The sequence below is a fragment of the Macrobrachium rosenbergii genome, chromosome 6 (assembly GCF_040412425.1).
Source record: "Macrobrachium rosenbergii isolate ZJJX-2024 chromosome 6, ASM4041242v1, whole genome shotgun sequence".
Classification (NCBI taxonomy): Eukaryota; Metazoa; Arthropoda; class Malacostraca; order Decapoda; family Palaemonidae; genus Macrobrachium; species Macrobrachium rosenbergii.
The window spans coordinates 53,867,389-53,890,756 of record NC_089746.1 but is presented as its reverse complement, the minus strand read 5'-3'; the positions used below and the strand labels follow the sequence as shown (position 1 = coordinate 53,890,756).

The window sequence follows — 23,368 nt, the reverse complement described above, 5'->3', positions numbered from 1 at the left end:
CCCTTTCTACACAATACTGACAACCATTTCAGATTTAAAGCAAACCACTCAACCAACACGTGCATCTACATCCTGAAAGAATTGCCTCTCCTGTTTTCCTGTTTTGTAGATATGAGAAAAGCATTTGACAGAGTAAAGTACCTGAAGCTCTTCCTGAAGTTGCACAAAAGAGGTACACTTCTACAGTATATTTACTTGGTATTTTACATTGTTGGTTTGCCACACAGCAATTGTGTCAAATGGGGTAACGTATTGTCGTACACCTAAATGGGCTCTGACAAGGGGTATTCTCTCTCTACACCTATTTAATATGCACACAGATGCCCTGAATGTCAAACTGAACTTACTCCCAATCGGATCCACTATCAATGATACAACAATAATCAACCTCTGTTACGCTGACGATATGATTCTGATTTCCCCATCAGTGTAAGGTCTCCAGCGACTCACTGACACACTGCAGAGATGCAGAGGATTTGATATCCTACACAACAAAACCAAGACCTAGTGCATGTTGCTGCTCCCGAGATCGCTTAAGCATTTTGCAGAACCACAAATTTTCCTCGGAAATCGTCTGGAATTTGTGTATGAATTCCTGTGTTTGGGCCATGTCATCACGGACGGCCTAAAGATATGGCAGACAAAGAACAAAGACTTCGTAAACTATGTGCAACTGGCAACATGATTGCAAGGAGGTTTACCTTCTGTCACCGAGACACGAATCTGCTGCTCTCCTGCTCATACTGCTACAGTATATATGGGTGTTCCCTTTAGACGAACTTTAGCCAAGGGGCCATGAGACATATCACCACTGTTCACAATGACATTCCGAGACACCTCACAAACACTCCTCGCTACTACTCCACCAAGCAGAGTGGTGTTGTTTATTGTTGGTCAGTTATTAACCTCATAACTATCCAACATGGTTGGGGACCCTTTGGGAATGCAGGGTTTTGGGTGGGGGAAATCGCTGGGAGAAAGACAGGACTGCCATATTGTTGTTATGGAATGGTTCCGTGCATGCACAACTCATCAGGGAGCCATATGTTCAAGAATGGATTGGCTAAAGAAGCCTATTAGGTGTAAAAGGAACTATACTAACCTAACGTACCCTACCCTAACCTAACCTAGTGCACCGTGTTACTTAGCCAGGGGGCACCGAAACCCCCAGTGAAGGAAACTCCAACTTTTACGCAAAGTTCCCTTACTGTATACCACTGCACATGTACGATAGCATTCCAGGATGGCCAGCATACAATAACATATCAGTTCTGAGGTTAATTACAGCCAAAAATACGGAAAGGTAAAACTTTACTTTAGCTGTGCAGCCTGATTCCCGCGAGTCGTCAACCGGGACAGGTTCCTCATATATAAATAGACCTAACCTTTCCTATAATCCCAGGTCCTGACCTAACCAGAAATTACCTACCTAACCTAACTTAAGGCGGCGTGCCCTGACCTGGCCTGGGGGGGGGTTCGCCTCCCTGGACATCCCCCCCCCAAAAAAAGGCGGTAACCTGTCCCAGTCGGCAACTGGTAGGAACCAGGCCACGCATCTATTGTAAAATTTTACCATGGTAAATTCTTGATAAGCAACCAAAATATAGGCCCTGGGCCTAGAAACAACAATTTCAAAGGTAATACCCCTTGAGGGGCTATAACAAAACAGATAATACATGCACTTTTGACATTTGCAGAATATTACCCAATCACCAACCGAACCGATAGCGTAAGGGCCAGCCCTAGGAGAGCTGTTAATCGGCTCAGTGGTCTGGTAAAACTAAGGTATACTTAACTTTTCCATGAACTAATTTTAGCCTAAGCTTAGCCATGACAATGAACAATAGCCTACAATACAAGGCTTGGTAGGTTACGGTAGATTTCTAGTCTTGGTTACGATAGACTACGTCATCTCTTAAGTAGGATATAATCCTTAGGAGTTCTTAGGACTATACTGTATAATAACAAACCAGGGACGAATAACTTTTTGACAAGTAAACTTACAAAAGCTTATTTGAGAGGTCCGGATGCTACAATTAAGGTGGAATTAGTTGTCTGCCTAAATGTTACCTGTGCAACGGCACCTTCTTAAAGCTTTGGCCAATTCGGTTGTTGACCTGACTTTCTTAATCAAATTTACTATTCGAATCTGAGTGATGGATGTGTTATTATAATAAGGACCCGTTGGAGAATATTTCAGAAGCAAAATGGAAGTGAAAAAACCTTCCCGTTCGTTTGAAATATCTCATGCTTAGCACATATCTTTTAGTGGCTGCAATGTTTGCGGAACGAAAAAGATCTTGAACCGTGTACCACATTTAGCATATGTCAACGATAAGTATAGTTTAAAGGCTGTGAAACCAACATTCGAAGTGCAGCTTGACTCAAATAGCCTGAAACTATTTGAATCTACACTCCATCCATCCATGGGTGCGGCTTATACAGCATTATACGCTGTATATAGAAAATTCGATTGCGCCGAAGAAACTTCGGCACATTTTTTACTTGTTAATATATAGTAAACTTTGTATTTTCGTGAATATTTCCAAAAGTTGCTGTTAATTCATCGGCTGGAAACTCAAGCTACTGAATAAGAGCCAAGAATTTGTTTCTACATTTATGGGACATCTTAGCCCTTTAAAACTTCAGCCCAGAGACTGTACAATAAGTTCCCTACAGTTCCCTTTGTAATCAAGAGCACTGAGAATATCAAGTCTTTCAATAAAAAGTTAAAGGCGTGTTTTTGCTTAATGAAAAGTATTTCACAATTAATGGTACTTAGAATGCCTCTGGACAATTATGTATAAAAAAATTAATCTGCAGATCCTGAACATTGCCCTCAGGTGAGATTTTTATAATATATATATATTTTATAATATATATATATATATATATATATATATATATATATATATATGATTATCATCACATTCGTATGTGATTCGTATGTGATTCATCTATCACTTTATTTCTAAGCCAATGGCTTGGAAATAAAGTCGAAACCGGTACCACAGCTGAAAAATATATGTAAGAGCCCCGACGCTGTCTCTTCCAAACACGTGTAGTGTTCGTCGATCGTCATCATCGGAGTCGACAGGACAAAACAGGAGCGTTTATTTCTCTACAGGAACGCGATTTCAACCATACAATATTTCCGTCTGCCAAACGTGGTACAATCACCACTACTTGCATTGCCATGCAAGCATTCTAATCATGTACTCAAATGTTCCAACGAATCTTCTGTATCAAACTGTGTGTATGTTTCTGTTTGTGAAGACGCCAAAGGTCTCTCCATTTCACATTTATTATGCTATTGCATTGTATCCATTAATGTGTCTTGAATCTCATGCAATTGGCCATATGTAGAATTTCTATTCCACTGATGTATGTTTCATCACCGTATGTTAATATGTCTCTTGATATATAACCTTTATGTCCGTTTTACCTATGTAGACGCTATTACCGCTCGCATCAATAACATCTTCCAAGATTCTGTATTTATCTCAGTATATAAACCAGTTAACACCCAGCCATTAAAACCCAGTCCTTACACTGGACCCCAGGGTGAAGACTGATGACCCACGCCTGATAGTTTTTAAGTGTCCGACCTCCGAGATAATTTTCCAGGAAACCTGCCCAACCAGAAGGACCAGCCACGTCATCCTTCAGCCTTTATTACTCAGCCGTCATCCTTCAGCCCTCGGCCGGCCATAATTTTTCCTGCTGGCCGGTGCCGCCCTTCAGTTGTTTGAAAAACAATTGTTTTTTCGCTTGTGGGGAATTATTAAAACAATCATTAACACGTCTTGGGGAGACCTGGCTGTTTCATCGCTGTCAGGACAAAACAGTTCCGGCTTTATTTCCACTTTCAGTCTCAAGACCAATATTTTAAAGGAACGTTTAACCTCTAGCATTGTATCCATTAATGTGTCTTGATTTGACCATGTATAAACATGAAGTACAATGCCATCTGAAAACACAGATGTCTGATTCATACATTACAGATTTCATTGGAAAATAAAATCCACTGATAACAGCCACTTACATGGGTAATCAATATCAAAAAGTTTTTATTTTCCTGGCTGTTTCACCCACTTTCAGTCTCAAGTTTAGCGTTTAACCTCTAGATTTGACCATGTTTTACATCGCCTTTAACAGCCACTTACATGAGATGTAGAATGCATTTTCGATCAACAAGAGATGTAGAGCATGATCAACAGGAGCCATTTCTACTTACAGAAAATGAGAATCGACACTACAATGAAAGTGAAAATTAGGGATGACGTATGAACTGGAGGCATGTCGGTTCTAACACCTGCAGAATAAGTCAGCTCCTGGTGATATATCTAGTACATCCGGGCTAATGAATAAGAATTATATAATGTTCTCTTGAAACTAGCTCGTTAAATTTTTTGTACGCACAAATACACTATTTGCCCTAGATTTATTTTGTTTAAATAATATAAGGAATATGAATCTATGTATTTTGTCTTTGTACGTCAACTTCATATATTTCACATATATTTTGTAATTTCTGTATTTTTTGAATTTTCTCTCATACTCCGGAAGGGGTTGCTGGAGTTTATAATAAAATATCTGAAACCTTAAAAACCTATATCCGGGAGAGAAACACTACGAAATCGTGACTCACTATTTAGTGACAGTCACAACAATACACAGCTTTACACATCAATTTATCCTGACTTGAAGTCTGCGAACATTTTTTCTTTTTGTGGAACCTGAAAACATCCCCGTAATTTCACCATGAGTGTAAGTATGAATGGAAGGCGGTATTTACCTCTTTCGTTAAAATAATCTAGGCCTAGGCAGCGAGTAGGCCTAAAGTCCTCCTCTGAGGCCTATGCTGGGTTTATCGTGAAACACGGCAATGTCTTGCCTATCCCTTCAATAATCTTACGTATTTTGCTTAGCATATGGATACGGTAGTCGTCGTAGGCTACTGGGAAGTTGCTTTTTATTGGTGAGGTACGGCAGTTATTTTTGTAGCGTAGCCTATGCCTAGCTTACTGCAAACTAGGCCTTTAATCTGTTTCAACTCGTCGTCTGTCCCCGAAAAATTAACATTCATTGAAATTTTGGTAATTCGGTAATTCTAAGCCGGCTGTCCGCTGTGAGCTAGACTATGGCAATTGACGTTTTCCTATGTTATTTTACTTGCTCTACAAGAATTTAAAGTAATGTTTTGTTGGCCGGCTGTAACTAAACTGTAATTGACCTTTGAAGACTACACGACTTGAATTACCTAACGCGGGGTAGGTCTAAGCCGGCATTCCTCGGCATCCCCCCCCCCCCCCGCTCCATAGCTAATAAGGCAAAATTGTAACCAGTAAACACCCCTAAAAATACCAACCTAATGTACCCTAGAGTTGTTTACTGGTTACAATTTTTGCCGTGTTAGCTATGGAGCCGGGGATGGGGCTTGTCGCGGAATGCGGCTTAGACCTACCCCCGTTAGGTAATTCAAGTCGTGTAGTCTTCAAAGGTCAATTACAGTTTAGTTACAGCCCAACCGACAAAATATTACTTTAAATTCTTGTAAAGGAAGTAAAATAACATAGAAAAACGCCAATTCCACAGTCTAGCTCACCATGACAACCGGCTTAGATTACGATAATTCTAAGTTGTAGTTCGGTGGTGAGCTAGACTATGGCAAATGACGTTTTCTATGTTATTTTTACTTGCTTTACAAGAATTTAAAGTAATATTTTTATTCGTCGGTGTAACTAAACTGTAATTGACCCTTGAAGACTACGGCCAGGTAGATCTAAGCCAGCATTCCACGGCGAGCCCCTGCCCCCTCCAGAGCTAATACGGCAAAATTGTAACCAGTAAACACCCCTAGAGTACATCTGGTTGGTATTTTTAGGGGTGTTTATTGGTTACAATTTTGCCATATTAGCTATGGAGGGGGGTGGGGGGTTCGCCGCTGAATGCCGGCTTAGATCTACCCCGTCATGTAGTCTTCAAAGGTCACTTACAGTTTAGTTACAGTCGGCCGACAAAATATTACTTTAAATTCTTGTAAAGCAAGTAAAATAACACAGGAAAACATCAATTACCATAGTCTAGCTCGCCGCGGAACTACAGCTTAGAATTACCAAATTTTGTCATGGCAACATTATGGCATGTACTACCCGCACACGCAGTCTCGGAGAAAAATGGTAGAAGAAGGACACGAGAGAGAATAACAAACGAATGCTTAGGTCTACGAGAGAGACAAGGGAGAGAGAAACAGACGAATGCAAAGAGAGTGAGTGAGAAAGAGAGAGATAATGACAAATGAATGGAAAGAGAGATAGAAAAGTAACGGTGACAACACTGTATAGGTCTAGGTCTAGGTTTTTTCAAACTTGATTAGCCTAACTGACGAAGTTCAGTATTTTCATATAAAAATGGCAACAGTATATCAAATACCCTACCCTTTCATAGTTAATGCTCATCAAAAAGTGCCTAAGATTTTCAGTTGGGCTGAGGTTTTCCCTATCTCTTATTATTTATCCTTCATTATTGTCACTCAGTTTGAAGTAAAATCGGCACACTGTGGAAAAACCACATCTCTAAAAGAGCCTCCAATAATAAATTTTTACAGTTTCCCTTGTATGGGTTAACAAATACTTTTCAGTGATAAACATATGCTGTATTTAGCAACTGACAAGGGGGAATGCAATCTTGTACATAGGCCTTGCCCTATCATAATGTGAGAAAAGGTAGAAATGTATTTTCAAAACTGTCAGAAATAAGGTGCTTCTTTCAGCATCACTGGGAAAGCATTTTGAATGCTTAGCTTCATTAGGCTCACATAGGATAAGCACATTGATCGTATATTACTTTTCATTTCAAATCAGTCGTTTTACACTATTTTATATATTGATAAATTCATGATTCATCATAAAATACAGCTTGGCTTTGTTAATAGCCAGTTCTCTAATGTTCTCTCACCAGAATTTCAAAGAGCTAGTGCAGTCATTACCCTTCCCTCCTGGTGCACTGTAGGTCTAGCGTGTTTTATTCTTATGACGTGATTACTAGCACTTAATTTTCATGCAACTAGCAGTATAAGGAAAGTTAGTATTGAGACTAGCATGCAAGAAAGATGATAACAAATCTGCAAAATTTGGATTAGATAGGGAATTTTGTGAGTTCTGACCAGGCCAGTAGTGTATTTGTAGTTTTATTCACTACAGAATGACTTTTATCAATTAAAGAAAAATTTATGAAGAAAAAGGCGTAACTGAAACATGTATGCTAGACAGTGGTAGTATGAATAGGATGCAGACTTCCAAGAAACTGTAACAAACCTAAGCAGTAACTCGAGTCTGTAGTACTGTTTCCTGTTTTATAGGCTGTCAGTTGTTAATTGCTTATAACAATTGCCATTAAAAAATCATGCAGTCAAGTTATTTTGCATATGTACAATAGTTTTGTATATTTTAAAGAATGATTGTGTTACATGTATTGTTTATTAAAAACAAGAAGTTTTGCATTGGATAAGTGCAGACTGCCACATTGGGATCAAAGCAATAACAGTTCAGTTTCAGGTGAAACTCTGAACCCAAAAGTCAGGTTAGATAATTTCCTGCGCCCCTCCTCCTCCTCCTCCTCTGTTCGTTCATATATGTTCACCCGCATTTCCTACTCGTACTTAGTTTTTATATCATTATGGCCCAGGTATATCAGTATTAACTCAAAAGGACTAGACATATATATCATTAATGTTATTTTTGCATTTTTGCATTTTTGTGTGTAATCGCGTGTCTTCCATATAAAGAAGTGCTTTGGTATGAATTCAACGTTATATGCTTATGTTCAAATTAAGCCAATCATCAGCCAATATCACAGGCAGTGTTGCCATGACATTGTTAATGAAGATATATGATGACAGATCAGCTGACAGTGACAATAGTCTATCCTACGGATATATGATGGCAGATCAGGTGACACTGACAATAGTCTATCCTATGGTATGCCTATATTGTAAGAATAAAAATATACCAAGACAGATGATTCAATAATGACTTTATTACGACAGGGGCAATTCAGAAAACAACCTACCCTAGAAGCAGTTTCATCCCATCTCCTAGGTCTACCTGACCATGACCTGGGGGTACTGATAGGGGGGTTTTCTTAGACCTCCACGCCCTATCGCCTAACTTATCTGAAATTCCTACCCTGTGTGAATGTATTTTGTCACCATAGCCAAAAAGCTGTAGACTATGCTACGTTAGGACAAGTCGATGATAGAGAAGATATTCACAGGCTAAGGCTAGAGGTATGTAGAGAAGATATTCACAGGCTAAGACTAGAGGTATGAATCACGGTAAGAACGTAATCACTGGAAAGATATGCCAACCAACACCTGTTTGTTAACTGCATGAAAATTGTTACATTGCTACTTTTTTTTACAGTTCTTAGTCCCAGTGACTTACTACTGTAAGTTTATGCAAGGATTATTTTCTCTTGTGAGCCCCTGCACAATGAGTAGCCTATTCTCTTCTTGAGGTTGGCATATTATAAGTTAGAGGAATTAGTAAGGTATATGTATCCAGCCTAATTTAGTGTTGATAATATAACTACAGTATTCTTGGACTTGGACACCAACCAAATCTTACTTTCCATATCCAAATGTGTCGAGTTGTAGGCTTTTTGGAAGGGATTATCATTTCGCTTCAAAGAAACGGTATCCTACTTCCTTCATGCACTTGTTGGGTTCTGCAGCCCCTTTATTGCCTGTAACATTGTTTTTTGTTACAATATTTTACCATTTTCTTCCCACCACAATACTCCAGTATTCACTCCCATTCAAACATAATAGGTTGTTGTCCAAAGGTTTTAATGCATTTGTTTTTAAGTTTGTGGAATTATAATTGTAACTTGTAAAGAATGACACCCAAACTATTTATGGCTATGTATGAATGGTTTTGTTGAAATCTTATTTAACAAAAAGATGATTTTATTTTAGAAAGTAGCTAAAATAAGAATACAGAGTATAGATGAAAAATAAATTTCATAAAGCTTCATTGTGGGTTTATCACTGGCATTAAAAATTTTTATTGATTCAAAAAATAACAATAGTGTGATTTTCATCATCATGACTCAGAGAGGGTTACACCCTTTGTATACCATCAAATCTGAAGCACTTAATAAACAAGTGCCTTATAATCAAAGGATTTGAGCAGTTACAACAAATAGCAGAGAAAAAGTATACAGTAGATATTGGGTCACTGACTTCATCTAGTCATGGATCCTTGATGTTTTGGGTGATTCATCTATTAGATTTTTACGTCTTGTTTGGTATCTGCCTCATTAATGAGAGGAGTTGAGGAATGTCATAAATATATGAGAAGTCCTGATCTTATGGACTTCCCTCTGCCCATGGATCTATAAAGTTGTGTTGAGTGGTTCCCTCTGCTTATGAATCTATAAAGTTGTGTTGAGTGGTTCATCTATTGAGGAAGTTATCATTTCTATATAGTTATGGGTTATCCTTTGTAGAAATTCCTAGGTCAGATGTAGAATACTGATGATTAGTTTGTTGTGTGACATTGTAAACGATTACAGTACAGTATTTAAAAAGGGTGGATACTATATGATGTTACTGGAATGTCATCATAGAATTCCAAAACTTTTCAGATCAAGTACGGTATTATACAACTGTGGGAGTATTCTGTTCTTATAGGCATTTCCTGGTGTAGTTAAATTTTATGGTTTTTTATGTGAATTTGCTTTTATTAAACCAGAGAGCACATGCAGCTTCAGTGTTGTAGTTGTATTGTTTTGGTTGCACAGGTAGAGGCTTTGTGCTATGGGGATATCAAGCATGCATCTGGCAGTGAACAATTAAAAGATTATTTCTTACCTTGATACTAAAGCACACTAATTGTAAAACTAGGGTTTATGTTCATGCACAAAACTGTCACTAAATTATTGTATTCTAATTTTTCTTATGAAAATGATGATTTTATACACACAGCACACATTATTGCTGTTCTCACTTTTCACTTTTTGTTATGACTGCTGTATTGAAAGCTGTTGCTAAGCAATACCCTGTGCCCCTCAGCAATTCTTAAGCAGTTTGATTTTATTTCTTAAAGTGGGTTATCCTATTCTGTGTTTAGAAGTTATAGAGGGCAAATGAAATCAGTTAATTTTCTGTTGCCAGTAAAGAGCATCATAGAATTTCTGACCAAATGTTTTACAGTATTAAAAATAAATACTAATGTGAGAATATAAGGTTTGGTGATATGATGAGCATTATTGTAGCTATATGTTTAGAGAGATTAATTGAGCAACATTATCATCACAGGTTAATCTCAAGTTTCATATACAGTATTGTAAATACCATAGGTCTCTGGAGGAACAGTTTATGGCTGAAATTTTGCATAATGAAATTATATTCCTTTTGTGTACTGTACCTCCATATACTCCTCCTCAAGAAATGTAAACCTTTCATGTGATACATCAGATTTTGGGTGCTGTGCTTTTTTCATGAATTGTGTTCAGGCCTTCCATAATTATGCTCTAAACATTGAGGACAATTTTGGTCTATCTTTTTCTTACTCTTTGCGAACTAACACTGTTTCTCTAGTTTTCTTCTCAATTTCAGATATGTTATCACAGTTACTTTATGAATTTAATTACATACTGAATCTTATGGGTGGCATATAAGTTGTGCTGATATATCAAAGCTTTCACTTAAAATTGGAATTTGACTAAATTAATTTTCAGTGATTAGCCCTCATTAAAGCTTTATTATGCTTTGATTTTCTTTAACTGCATTGCTGTACAGTAGATGAATCAGAGCTTTGCATAACTGCCATTTGGCCAAAACTTAATTTCTTTGATTTGCATAGAGCTTCCTTTCATTTTTGTTATCCATTTGCTTACTAATTTGAATAGGTTTCCAGTAATAATATACCAGATATACTGTTTTCAGGGATATGGTTATGGTCAACCACAGGGAGGCTACCCTGGTCATGCCTCTCCCTCTGGTTATGGTCAGGTCAGTACCAGTAATATGGTTTTCTTGCTTCTGGCCCTGTTTGCATTTACGGTGGAAATATCATTCCAGTAGATACATACTGGATGAGGTTATGATGACCAAGTGAGCAGAAGCAACATTAACTCTGAAAAGAGAGAAATTTTACAAGAGATTTGATTCCTAAGGAGCTTGCAGATTCATGAATTCCATTACTGTATAATAATAGAAATTGTAGTAATTTGTAGTAAGGTACAGTAACAGGATTCATGGTGTATAGAAGTAAGTATACTATGTAGGAAAAATGTTAAATATATGCAAAATTTATTCATTACACTATATGATGAGAGTGAGGCCACTTTTGCAAGAGAAGGGTAAGAAAATATTATTACCTCCTGAAAGCATTACTTAGTGGTACCAGAAAAAGACAGCCTTTTGACATTGGAAGTAAGGTTCATCTTCCTGTTCTTTTAGGATTTGTGATATACCTTTAGAGTATCTGTTAAAGAGAACAAAGGAGGAACTAGTATTTCTAAACATTGGAACCATTCTCCTGATGAGGGTAGGTAATATCTATATGGAGCTTGAACAATGCTTTGCTTTATTGTGATTGGGATGTAGATTTATTGTTTACTTGCTCAAGAGCTTAATTGCTATGTCAACAGTCATTTGCTTTTAAAGATTGAATAGAATGATCAATGCTGTAACAAATGCATTTTCAGGAATATGGTTATGGTCAACCACAGGGAGGCTACCCAGGGCATGCTCCTCCCTCTGGTTATTCTGCACAGGTCAGTAACACAGCTTTCTTTCATTTGACTGTGAGTGTTATTTTCAATAATTCATTCAGATGCTTATTGATTGAGTGGTTTGATTCCTTTAACCATTGTGAATATACAGCACTGGATACTGAGTATAGGCAGTCCCCGGTTATCGGCGATCCAGTTTTTTGAAGCTTGTCTAGTGACAAAAATCGCGGTTTTCGGCGCCAATATGCGCCGATTTCCGCTTATCGGCACCGATACATGGCTATCAGCAATTTTCGCTTATCGTCATGCCATCGGAATGGAATCCCCGCCAATAACCGGGGACTGCCTGTATGCTTCTGGAAAAAAAAAAAAATAAATAAAAAACATGAGGATAATCTCAGTCCAGGAAGGAATGCCATCGAGAGGCTTATTTCCATTGGAGATTTGAGATTAAGTATTCTTTTAAATTATCATGTCCAATAGTTTTTTATGGTAAGCTACAAAGACTCAGGGTACCGTATGTATGTAGGTGTACTGTATAAAAGCACTGAAAGAATAACTTAGTCCCACAACTCACACATCCTCTGTATGGTATTATAGTACCACAACTCCCACATCCTCTGTATGGTGTTAAGACCACTAAGATCAAGGATGGCTGCTTGGTTAAAAATGTTATTTGTGGAAAGTACCATATGAAATAGTATTTCCAGTAATGCATAAAATGAACTATCAGTGCAGAGAGGAATTGGTGGGCCATATAGTGGTGCAAGGATAGCTCGCTGAAGTAGATAATTTTTGTTATCTTGGCAATATATTGGATTTTAAAGATTTTGTTGAGAGGACAGTAAGATAAAAAGTAAGAGTACAGTAGCCTACATGAAGTAGAAAGAGATTGCTAGAATACTGGTTAATAAGAGTATCCTGTTGTAAACAGCAAAAATCCATGATGTATGTGCAAGGCTTGTAATTCTCTTCTTCCTGGAGACATGGCACTTGAAAAGGAAATGGAGTAGACTTTGACAGAGTGACTACCAAATGTGGAATTCCCTTGAGACAAGGGCACTCAAAAAGAAAATGGAATCAGCTTTGAAGAGAAGTGACAGTAAAATGTAGAGATCCCCTGGAGACATGGTAATTTAAAAAGGAAATAGAGCATATTTTGATGGGTTGTGGCTACAAAATGTGGAGATTCCATAGACAGGTGTTTACAAAGGAAATGAGGTTGATTTTGATAAAGAGTGACTACAAACTGCAGAGATTCATGGCTGGAGTGTTTTGAAACGACTGAATTGCTGCTGAGAGTTTGACAAAAGGTATGGTGCTGAGAGGCTGGAAAAGTGACTTGAAGTGGTAGCAGTATGAAGATCAGCTAGAGACTGTGGGTAGATAGTAATTCAAGAAAAAGGTGCAAAAACAAGAGTCTAGAGAACTTTACTTGCCTAGCCAGATCTAAGAAACCCCAGCATAAAAACATTCATGATGATTATTGAGATAATGCTTTAACAGTGGAAGCCAAGTTACATCAACATTTAGGATTGCAGATTTGGAAAGCTTGTAGCAAATATCAATTGATATAAAGGGGCGAATGGTTATCTTCCTGAATATAGGAATTTTCCATAAAAATGAGTAAGTTCTCAGTAAATTTGATACATCTTTTGCCTTTGAAAAAAGTGTGTTTCCATTTTACCCTTCTACTTTATTTATGCTGTATTAAAGTGTAGAATAATGATCAGCATAACACATTAAGTGTTCAGATTGGACTCATTCACTAATCTTAAGTCATTCTTTTAGTTGATTTTTTGCCACAAAGATATTCATCTGGATTTCTACAATACTAATGCCATTCATTAAGTGGTTTTTTTTTTTTTTTTTTGCAATTTGCTGCATTATTTATGCTCTTGTTTTTCAACTACAGTATTATCTTTTTCTCACCCCCTGAATAGGCTAAGATCAGGAATGCACTATGTATATAAGGATTTTGCATTTTAGCACATAACATAAGAAGTTGGTGGATGGTTTTGGAAAATTGGAAAGAATGAATGAAAGGATACAGAAGATTAATGAGGTCTTGGGCAAGGGGACTGCATATGTTCTCAGTATTTTGTACAGTGCACAACAGTACCATATACAGTGCATAAACAAGAAGTAAAAATAAGAATTTTGGGTGTGGTAATCAGATGCAATAACAGAATTGCCACAGTCACAGCGTATACATATCAGTGTAGGCAGACCTAAATTGGCATGTAAGAACAGAGTTGGTTTAAGGATACAATAAGAAAATTCAGCTTTCCAGCATGGAACCACAGGGGAAGAGCAGTACCTGGAAGTCTGCTAGTACTGAGGACTTAGGTTGCTAAATACTACAGGCAGTCCCCCTGAGTTACGATGGTCTCGACTTAAGTCAATCCGAACTTACAATGCTCTTCAAAAATATTCATAAAAAATTTGTCTCCGTGTTAAGGTGAAAATCTAAAGTTAAGGCGATGTTAGGCTGGGTACTAGTTTCTGATCTCCTTCATGTAAATAAGTAAGTGTTGCCATCCTTCCAGTGTGCAAGCTAACCACAGGATTAAAGGTAATGCTTTCTTCACTTTTTTTTTTTTTTCATTTTTATAAATTTTTTAAAGTTAAGATCCGACTTAAGTCGCTGCTTCAGGAACGGATCTCCCTCATAACTCGGAGACTGCCTGTATATAAAGAGACCAGAAAGTCATTGATGAGTGGAGAAACAGATACTGATATTGTTATGGTGGCATCGAAGAAAAAGATGTTATGGCCACCCCAGGTGAGGCATGCTTATTTCTACATACTCCCTTCACACAGTCTTAACATTTAATTTCTCACTTTCTTATTTATGAATTCATTGTATCTTTAGTAATTTTTCCATCTGCTTACTATAATTTTTTTAGCTGTTTTTCTGGTTTATGTATGGCATTCTATTTTTGAAAGCATGCTTAATACAGCAAATCAGCAACCTTATCTGCCTGCTGAACATGACTTTGTTCACATTTTGGATAAAGATAATGATAAAAATGTGCACAGTATGAATAAAGATAGTAATAAAATCAACAACTCAGTTTAAAGCATATTGAAAAAAAAATGTGTGGTAATCATCTCAGTGGACTGGTATAAATTTATTTTTTCAGCTGATGAGAGGAGGACATTGAACTATGACAGATGGTGCTTTGGAACTTTTGTTCTTCCCATCACTAATCTGGCATTGTCAATGTTGAAACTGTGTTCAAATTCTAGAGAAAAAGAAGAGTGATATATAAGACAAAATTGAACAGAATCAATGTAACCCCACACTGACTGCAGTTTTGATAATAATAATACAGGATATTGTAGTGAGTTCTAACAGTTTCCATCTACTGTGATTTGCATTAACAGTTTATGTAAAAATCCTTACTTTATAACATTTTCATATTTTATGGACTCTAGATTGATTATGCACTACCTAGATTGATTATGCACTAAGAATGAAACTTATTTTCTAATGGGTCTGAAAATGATAATTTTTAGAAGTTAACAGCAGAAAGAGGACAGATGACAAAATGTAGTCTTCACTGGATATTATTGTTTATTTTTTCTCAAAGCACAAAATAGAAAGAAAAGAAGGGGAGAAAGGAAAAGAAATTGTTTATTATTTACCATATATTGTTATGAAAAAATTAAGAACAGTATTTATATGTTGAAACTAATGTCATTGAGATGTTATCAAATTAAGGTTTGCTAGTCTGAGGCAATTAAATGCTTACTTCCAGGCTCCCCAAGGAGGTTACCCTGGTCATCAACCCCAGGGAGGTTACCCAGGCCAGCAACCCCAGGGAGGTTACCCAGGTCAGCAACCCCAGGGAGGCTATGCAGGTCAGCCTCAAGGAGGTTACCCAGGTCAACAACCTCAAGGAGGTTACCCAGGTCAGCAGCCCCAAGGTGGCTACCCTGGCCAACAAGGTGAGACAGTAGGCTATGTTTTTGGTTTGGTTTGTCAGTCTGCATGCCTGTTTCTCTGTCTGTCAGCAGGGTGGCATGAAAGCTAACAAACAGCTTTCTATGAAAATAAGTGAAAAGATTGCAAGATTCACTATATTTTAGGAAACAATTACTCAGAATTTAGTGTGACTTAGTCTGGATCTGGAAGCAGGATTTTCAGAGTTAAGCTGTGGTATTGTGTAAATTTTGCCTTCTATAAAGAGAGGTATGTACCTATGCAAAAGAGTGAATGGATTTTATAGGTTTAAGAACATTTATTTAGATATCTGAAAAACTGGAAATGTTATCAAGTGGGCTTTAATGTGAAAGGAGAAAATTATAAAGCAAACCAAAACCGTAGGTAGCCCAGATTTTAGAAAATATTCTGATATTTATTATACTACTCATAACTGGAAAATATTAATAAAAAAATATGATCAAAACAGAATTAAGAATTATGAACTGCACAGTACTGCCTCCCATTTTCAGCATTCTGAAAGCATTGACAAGACGGCTATTTTGAAATTAGTTCCCTGCTTTTATTTATTTGCTGATAATGTTTCACCTGGCCTGTATATTTATCCAAACCCATAATTTTCAGGATACCCCGGTGTACCACCAGGCATGGATCCTACCGTAGTGTCTTGGTTCAATGCAGTAGACCAAGATCACTCTGGACATATAAATGCCCAGGAATTACGCTTGGCTTTGCAGAATGGCAGCTGGTCTCATTTCAGTGAGGAGTCATGCAAACTAATGATCAGTAAGTCATTATTACATTAAAATAAACATTTTGTTGTGACAAACATAACTGTTGAAGCATGAGAAGAATCTGTTACATTCTCGTAACAAACTTGAGTCACTGACATACTTGTTAATGTATACATTTAATTATTGGCAAAGCATTTAGTTAAACCCCAAATTAGATTAAACTAATACCGCTGAAAATGGTTATCATATGATGGTTGCTAGTACAGTAGGTGGTTGAGGTTTCTTAGTCAAGGGATCTTTTTATATACCTATATATACAATGCCATTCTTGGATTGTACTTTAACTTTCACATTATTTTTGGCTCGATAGTATAGTTTTATCACATCTTTCTCCCAATCCATGTATGCAGGATTCAGCATTCCTTCTTCATTCTCAAATTTGCCTAAGAACTGTTCCCTAACTATCAGTACACACACACACACTGCTTTTCCTTGTGATTCTTTCCAATATCTGTCTTAATCTCTCAAACAAACCATTGACATTAACTTCCTATTTATACTAAATGTTATGAACTTTTATTAATCTCCGTCATCCTTCCACTTACGTAAAGGAACAATTTTTCGTCTCACCCGTTTCATAGGAACCTTTTCATCCTTCCACTTACATATATGAACAATTTTTTGTCTCACCCATTTCATGGGAACCTTTTCATTACCCAGGAGCGTCTTAAATACCTTGGTTAGTCAGCCCCCCAGCATCATTACTTCCTGGCTTTATTTTTGCCAGTCCCAATTTTCACCTCTCACTGAAGAAAAATTAAAGCCACTGGAGAAAACATATGGGAGTGGAAATGTGACTCAGTGTTCTGATTAAAACTGCATTTATAAATGATAATTTGATTACACTATCGCACCATACCACAGCAATTTATTAGTAATCACATTACCAGCTGGCATCTTCACATTTTCTGTTGGCACAATTTGCATCCTCAACATTCATTTTTACAAACATTCTTTGGCTTGCCTAGATTTTTACTCTCCATGCATCATTTAACAACTCTTTAAATTTCAGGCCATTTTAAAAGATGAGTGGATCCTCTTTAGATAGCACTTCTCCATTTGCACCTTTTATTTTAAGATTTTGTCCGATAACCTTTCTCTGTGCCTTTACTTCCCTCTACTCTTCTGTTGTTTTTAGGTGGTTTGCTCCCCTGAATCCCTTACTTTTTTTCCCTTGTATACTTCATCATGGTCCTCTCTTCTACTTTACAAATCCTTTTCAAATAAATCTCTCTTTTTCCATTATTAAACCTCTCATATCACTCTTCTGACTTTGTAAATATTTTCCTTTGTACTAATCTATGTAGTTTTCTTGTCTGCAATATATATAAATACTGTACAGGTATCTAAGTATGATCTTATGAATTTACAGTGTATTTAAAATGTTTGGTTTACAGCATTGTTTGATAGAGACAATAGTGGTACAATCAATGTACACGAATTTGGCCAGCTCTTCACTTTCATCAATCAGTGGACTGAAGTTTACCGACGTTATGATCAAGATAACTCTGGGACTATTGATGAGAATGAGATGAATACAGGTATGATATTCTTGTCTGTAAGCCTACATATGTAAGACATTTTGAATCTTGGGTCAATCATTTAAATGTTCATGGATGTTGAAAAATCTCACTTCACCCTGTGATAATGCCCATTGTATTACAGTAGCTCTAACCCTAATCTTTTATGTGGGCCATTATAATTTAGTCTCCTTCTCTATTTAGGGTTTTTTAGACTTATATCAATTGATATGAGGGGTCATTCAAAAAGCACTTGTTCTCACCAAGAGAGAGTAGTAGTTATTAAAACCTTTTGGTGTGACTACATGCTACCACTTTTATGGTTATACACAATGATCTTGATTTAAAGCAAGCCAATACCATAAATTTTCCACTCATCAAAAATTCAAGCAAGTGCTGTTTGTAGGCAACTTATTTGTTTTTATGCTTAGGATTTTGGGGTTTCCTCATAATTAGTGGGAAGTGTCAGACATCTTATTTGTTTTTATGCTTAGGGATTTTGGGGTTTCCTCATAATAACTAGTGGGAAGCATCAGACCATTAATGGGGAGTGTTAAACAAAAGTTTTAAAAAAATGCGGAAGAAATGGTGAGGAAAGCTGCCAGCATGTATGCTGTTGATCAAGGGCTGTCCCTTATATGCCTTACTCACCTGACCTGTTCCAAAACTAAATCTCACATGCGCTGTCACCCTTTTGGGAAAAATAAAAAGTCATTCATGTGTTAGTGTACCAGTTTCATTGAAGTCAGAGAAGACTATGTTGGAAATTAATGCAAGTCCAAGGTTGTAGTAATATTTGTCACTTATACTCTTCAAGGCCAGGTGGTTTCACAGGCACAAAAGGATATGTTTTGTAGTATCAGTTTCTGCAATGAAGCAGGCCACATTTTCTTACAAGTGCTCCAGCAAAGTTTGTTTTACCACAACTGTAACTGATTGAACACATTGCACTTGGAGGAGTGGGGTGTTTTTAAACCTGCTGCATTTCCATATTGGGTTAGCTGTAACTTTCATACAATAAGTATTGATAATTAAGATATTACTTAAACAGCTAAAGGAAAATTCATTAATATGTCCATTACCATACATATATGAAGTACATTAGTATGTCCACGGTTTTGATACAGACCTCACATGTGACATTTAAATTTACAAAGAGTAAAATTATGTGACAAAAATCAAACCATTTTCATTTTGATTCCTCTAAAGCATGGAAAGATTGAAATTAACTCATGTTACACATAATAACCATTATTAGTATCATTATTGATTTGAATCATGAAATTTAGACTAAAGTCCAGAAGTGGGGTACTTTCAGCCATTCAGTGTTTAAGATAGTGAAAAGAGGGAGTTGGAGTGGTTTGACATAAAGTAAATGAGATAAAGTACTAGACTCCAAAGAAGGTTCTGGGAGAAAATCCCCATAGATGTACTGAGAAGTACAGTAATAGATAGATCAGAGAGTAAGGTGGAAGAAAGTGTCATTATTGTTTTAAGATTTTATTAGCGCAACAGTTGCTTTGTTTTGTAATGTGAACTTCTTTTGTCTCCCACAGCTTTACAGCAGATGGGCTTTCGTTTGTCTCCTCAGTTTGTTGGATTTCTTGTGTCAAAGTTTTCCCCTAGAGAAAGAAAAATTACCTTGGATAACTTCATTGTTAGTAACATTCACATCCGAAAGTTAACAGAAGCATTCAAGGCCCGTGACAAGGAATTTAAAGGTGTAATTACCATTGCATATGAAGATTTTATAACCCTAGTTCTCACTAGCCTTATGTAGTTTTGCAGTGGCATTTTCCAAATGTTTGTAATCAAATTTAGTTGGTTTAAGAATATGTATAGTTGATATGCATTGCAGTCCTTACAAATAATTATGTGCTTCTCTTGGCAATATAATTAAATTGTTTGCATAAATGAAGACTGGCAAGTGTTGTGCTGCAAGAAAATAGGTCTTATACATATATCTTTAAACTCACTAAATTTCTAATTTTTTTTTTTACCTGAGGTTTGGTTGTTAGATTTTATAGAGAAGGGTTATAACTGAAAAACATTAATACCCTTATTCCTAACAAATTATCTCTTGTAGTTTTTAGATTATTAGCATTCAAGTGATGTTAACATTGAAAAGATGTGTTATTTCTCAGTTCAGTTGGAAGATCAGTGTAAAATTGCTTGGAAATTAGCTTCCTTGCAGTGCTTAGGGAGTTAAATTATTTGAAGAAAATAAGCAAGGAAGTAATGTGCTTCAGTATTATTCTTGCTTTACCAAAACACTGTAGTCTCCACATTAAGGCTTTTTTATAATCTTTTTATTTTTAATCTTTTTATTAAATTGATAATGAAGAACAAAACTTCGCAAAGGTTGTAGGTAATTCATAAAATGCATTACTTTTGCTTGGATGCCTACTGTTGTTATATTCCAGGTTCTGAAAACAAGTTTTCTTTTTTACTTTTATGGAATCTTGAGGATGACTCAGTGCTCTTGTTGAACTGTTTAATACAGGTATAATTATTATATGTAATCAAAGAAATTGTTATGTAATACTGTATTATATTGACTTATTTATTAAAGTATTGTATTCAAGCATGCAGTTTAACTGATAGAAACACAGTGAAAGGTGCTGCATCATATATATACTGCATATCTAAAGTCCTTACACTATTTTTGTAACTTCATGATTCTTTTGATCAGTTGATTTACATGCAAGAAGTGTAGTTATTACATTTTACAAAATGATATGAACAAAATAATAAAATATTTAAGTGTTAGGACAGCTTTTTATAATATAAAAGTGTATGTTGTTAATGATGTTCTCTTATATTTTGGTTCATATGATGCAGGTAACTTCTTTACCTGAAAAATATTCAAATTATTACCGGTGAATGCTTTTGCTGTCTCAAATCACTAGTACACTATCTTAATGATGCTGTAATTTTCTCTGTAAATGTACATTTAGGAAATGTACATTTACAGAGAAAATTATAGCATAATTAACCCATTTGTTCCAAAATTCACAGAAAAATTTACATTTACTGTGTAAAAAAAGTTTAGTCCTAGTTTTTTCTGCTGACATAGTGATTATACACTTATATTACTGTATTTACAAAAAAACTTCTTGCATTAACAGATGTAGAAATTTCCAAAATCAATATTCACAGAGGTAGAGCAGAAACCACGAGTATCATTGACAGCATCATGGTTAAGTGCGAGTATCTTGTAAATAATTTATAGTACCATATATCAAATTGTTTTGTCGTGCTCTTATCTAACTGTATTTGTTTATGCTCTGGGTTTAGGAGGTGATAAAAATGTGTTATGAAGGGATTATAGATACCAAGTCGAAATATTTCATATGATTTTGTGTTTAGTTTTTATAATTTCTCTCTCTCTCAGTTTTTTAAATCATTGTTGCGAGTTGTCAGAAATGAAGATTTGTGTCTATCTGAACAGTGCTTGTCACTTGATTTTGATCATTCTTCTTTTCATTTGCCTATCACTGCATTTCAGCTTTCTGTGTTTCAAAGGATGCCTACACTGACCTTACTTTAAATTGTGCCTTGCCAAATTTGGTCTTATATTGCCTCATCCAATTTCCTCTGCTTCAAGCACTTTAGCAAAACTTTAATGTTTTCATTTTTCATTTTCTCTTTGGTGTGTGCGTGTGAGGATTAACTGGATGTCAAATAAATTCAACAATTGATTCTTTTCATCCAATTGCCATGACAAGGCTAATTTCCTTCTGTTATAAGTTGTTTAACTTTGTGAGATTAGAGTTATCTGATAACCAGTCTGCATAAATGTCCAGTGTGTTTCCAGCGACCAGAAATGTTGTGGTTTCATGAAGTCTGATTTCTTTTATTTTTGTTCCATTGTGAAGTGTTTACATTTCCTGTTTTTAGTAGAAATTTTATTGCAAATAAAAGTAATGAGTTTAGCACAAAATATTTGAGTAAGTGCATCTCAGGTTACTAATGTGCTCTAGAATCTCGGTAGAATATTTTGCATTTAGTAAGATCTAACTTTAACACAAAATAGTGATAAATATTCTGTAACTCTGAGTCGTAAGGCCTTATAATTTTTGTGCTCACGAAGAGTTGAAAGAAAAATGAAAGCTAGGCTTTGTATGGTTGCATCCCAAAGTTTATTAGTTTTCTTGTTGACTGTTGATTTAATCTAATGGCATATTAAAGGGATATGCTTTTAATGCCTCTGTATTTTTATAGAAGAAAATAAATTAAAAATAGCTAATTTTCTTATTACCCTCTTGAATTCCTATCTCACAATTCAGTGTGTTATGAGGCATCAGAAATTTTCTACATTTCCAAGGGCCTGTCTCTGCCATAAGATTAGTCCTAATCCTCCATTTCTTAACCATTATCTCCTACACATGCTACTTGTTGAAAATTCCTACCTTTATTTGCCTCTACTTGAACTATGGCATCCTGAAAAATCTTCTATGCCACCATCTGTTCAATCTGGGGCACAGTAGTACAGCCCTGAGAATGGGTGACATCACTTACACTCTGTATCTGTCATTGTATTCACCCGTGTCTCATCGACAACACCCACACAGCCTCTTCGACTGCACCTTCGCTTTCACTTTTTTCTCCTGTCATCATAATTTTGGTTTTGCTTACTCAGCTTTTTAGTCTTCTCCGTCTCAGTGAGAATCTTTAAACAGTGCTACGTACCCTTCCTTGCCTGAAAGTAATTTAAGTAAAAAAAGCTCTCAATGCCTCCCCTGTATCTCTAGAGAGGTAGTGCCTTAAGTGCATCATGTGACTGTAGGCACTATTAAAGGGTGTTTACAGCATCCCTGGTCCCTAGCTGCTCCCACACCATTCTTGCTCCTTTTTTCTGTCTTCCTTGCCAACCTCTCTTTACCATTACTTCTTGGTGCAACCTTTTACTTCATCTCATATTATAGATGTCTTTCATCATATGTTTAACAACTCCATCCTCCTCTTTTTACTGTCTAAAGCACTGAATGGCTGAAAGTGTTGCTTGACTTTAGAGTTTAAATTTCAGGACTGAATCATTCAAACCCTTTCTATACGTACTGGGAGTTTCATACGTTTCAGTGATGAAATAGAGAGCTTCATGCTGATCGTTAATGGATACCAACTTTTCTAACTTGTTTTAGTACTCTTGCCACATGCCTTTTCAAGGCCCATGCACATATATACTACATACATGGCATCGTTTGCTTGACTGAATCAATTTTCACATTGAAAAAATTATTTTATACTAAAACCAACAGAAAAGTGTGGTGGTATTTTATGATGACAGCCTTTGAGTAGGACTTCTGCTTTAACTATGAAAAGTTGGAGAACAAGATATTGGTAATTTAATTTCGTAT

At 36.3% G+C, this 23,368-nt stretch overlaps 2 protein-coding genes across 7 annotated transcripts in view; one reads left to right on the top strand and one right to left on the bottom strand.

Annotated features, from left to right (window-relative positions):
• Positions 1 to 23,368, bottom strand: part of MED30 (Mediator complex subunit 30) — a 369,234-nt gene that overhangs the window by 17,248 nt on the left and 328,618 nt on the right. Inside the window, exon 1 of one of the 3 annotated variants that reach the window (XM_067105816.1) lies at positions 2,005 to 2,141. The exons of 1 other annotated variant lie outside the window; for it this stretch is intronic. The gene's annotated coding sequence lies outside the window, so the exon portion shown is untranslated. Of the gene's footprint in view, positions 1 to 1,796; positions 2,142 to 23,368 lie in introns of those variants that run through there. One more of the 3 variants, XM_067105818.1, reaches the window with a different exon arrangement.
• On the top strand, positions 4,570 to 22,254 carry LOC136839560 (peflin-like). 4 transcript variants are annotated; one of them, XM_067105809.1, is made up of 7 exons: positions 4,570 to 4,770; positions 10,955 to 11,020; positions 11,719 to 11,787; positions 15,510 to 15,699; positions 16,319 to 16,480; positions 17,886 to 18,029; positions 19,565 to 22,254. In XM_067105809.1, the coding sequence occupies exons 1-7, from the start codon at positions 4,765 to 4,767 to the stop codon at positions 19,786 to 19,788; spliced, it is 861 nt and encodes a 286-aa protein (XP_066961910.1). In that variant the 5' UTR covers positions 4,570 to 4,764; the 3' UTR covers positions 19,789 to 22,254. The 4 variants fall into 4 exon arrangements, with proteins under 4 accessions (XP_066961910.1, XP_066961912.1, XP_066961913.1 ...); XM_067105811.1 differs by lacking the exon at positions 11,719 to 11,787 and having other exon boundaries at positions 4,599 to 4,770; XM_067105810.1 differs by lacking the exon at positions 10,955 to 11,020 and having other exon boundaries at positions 4,643 to 4,770.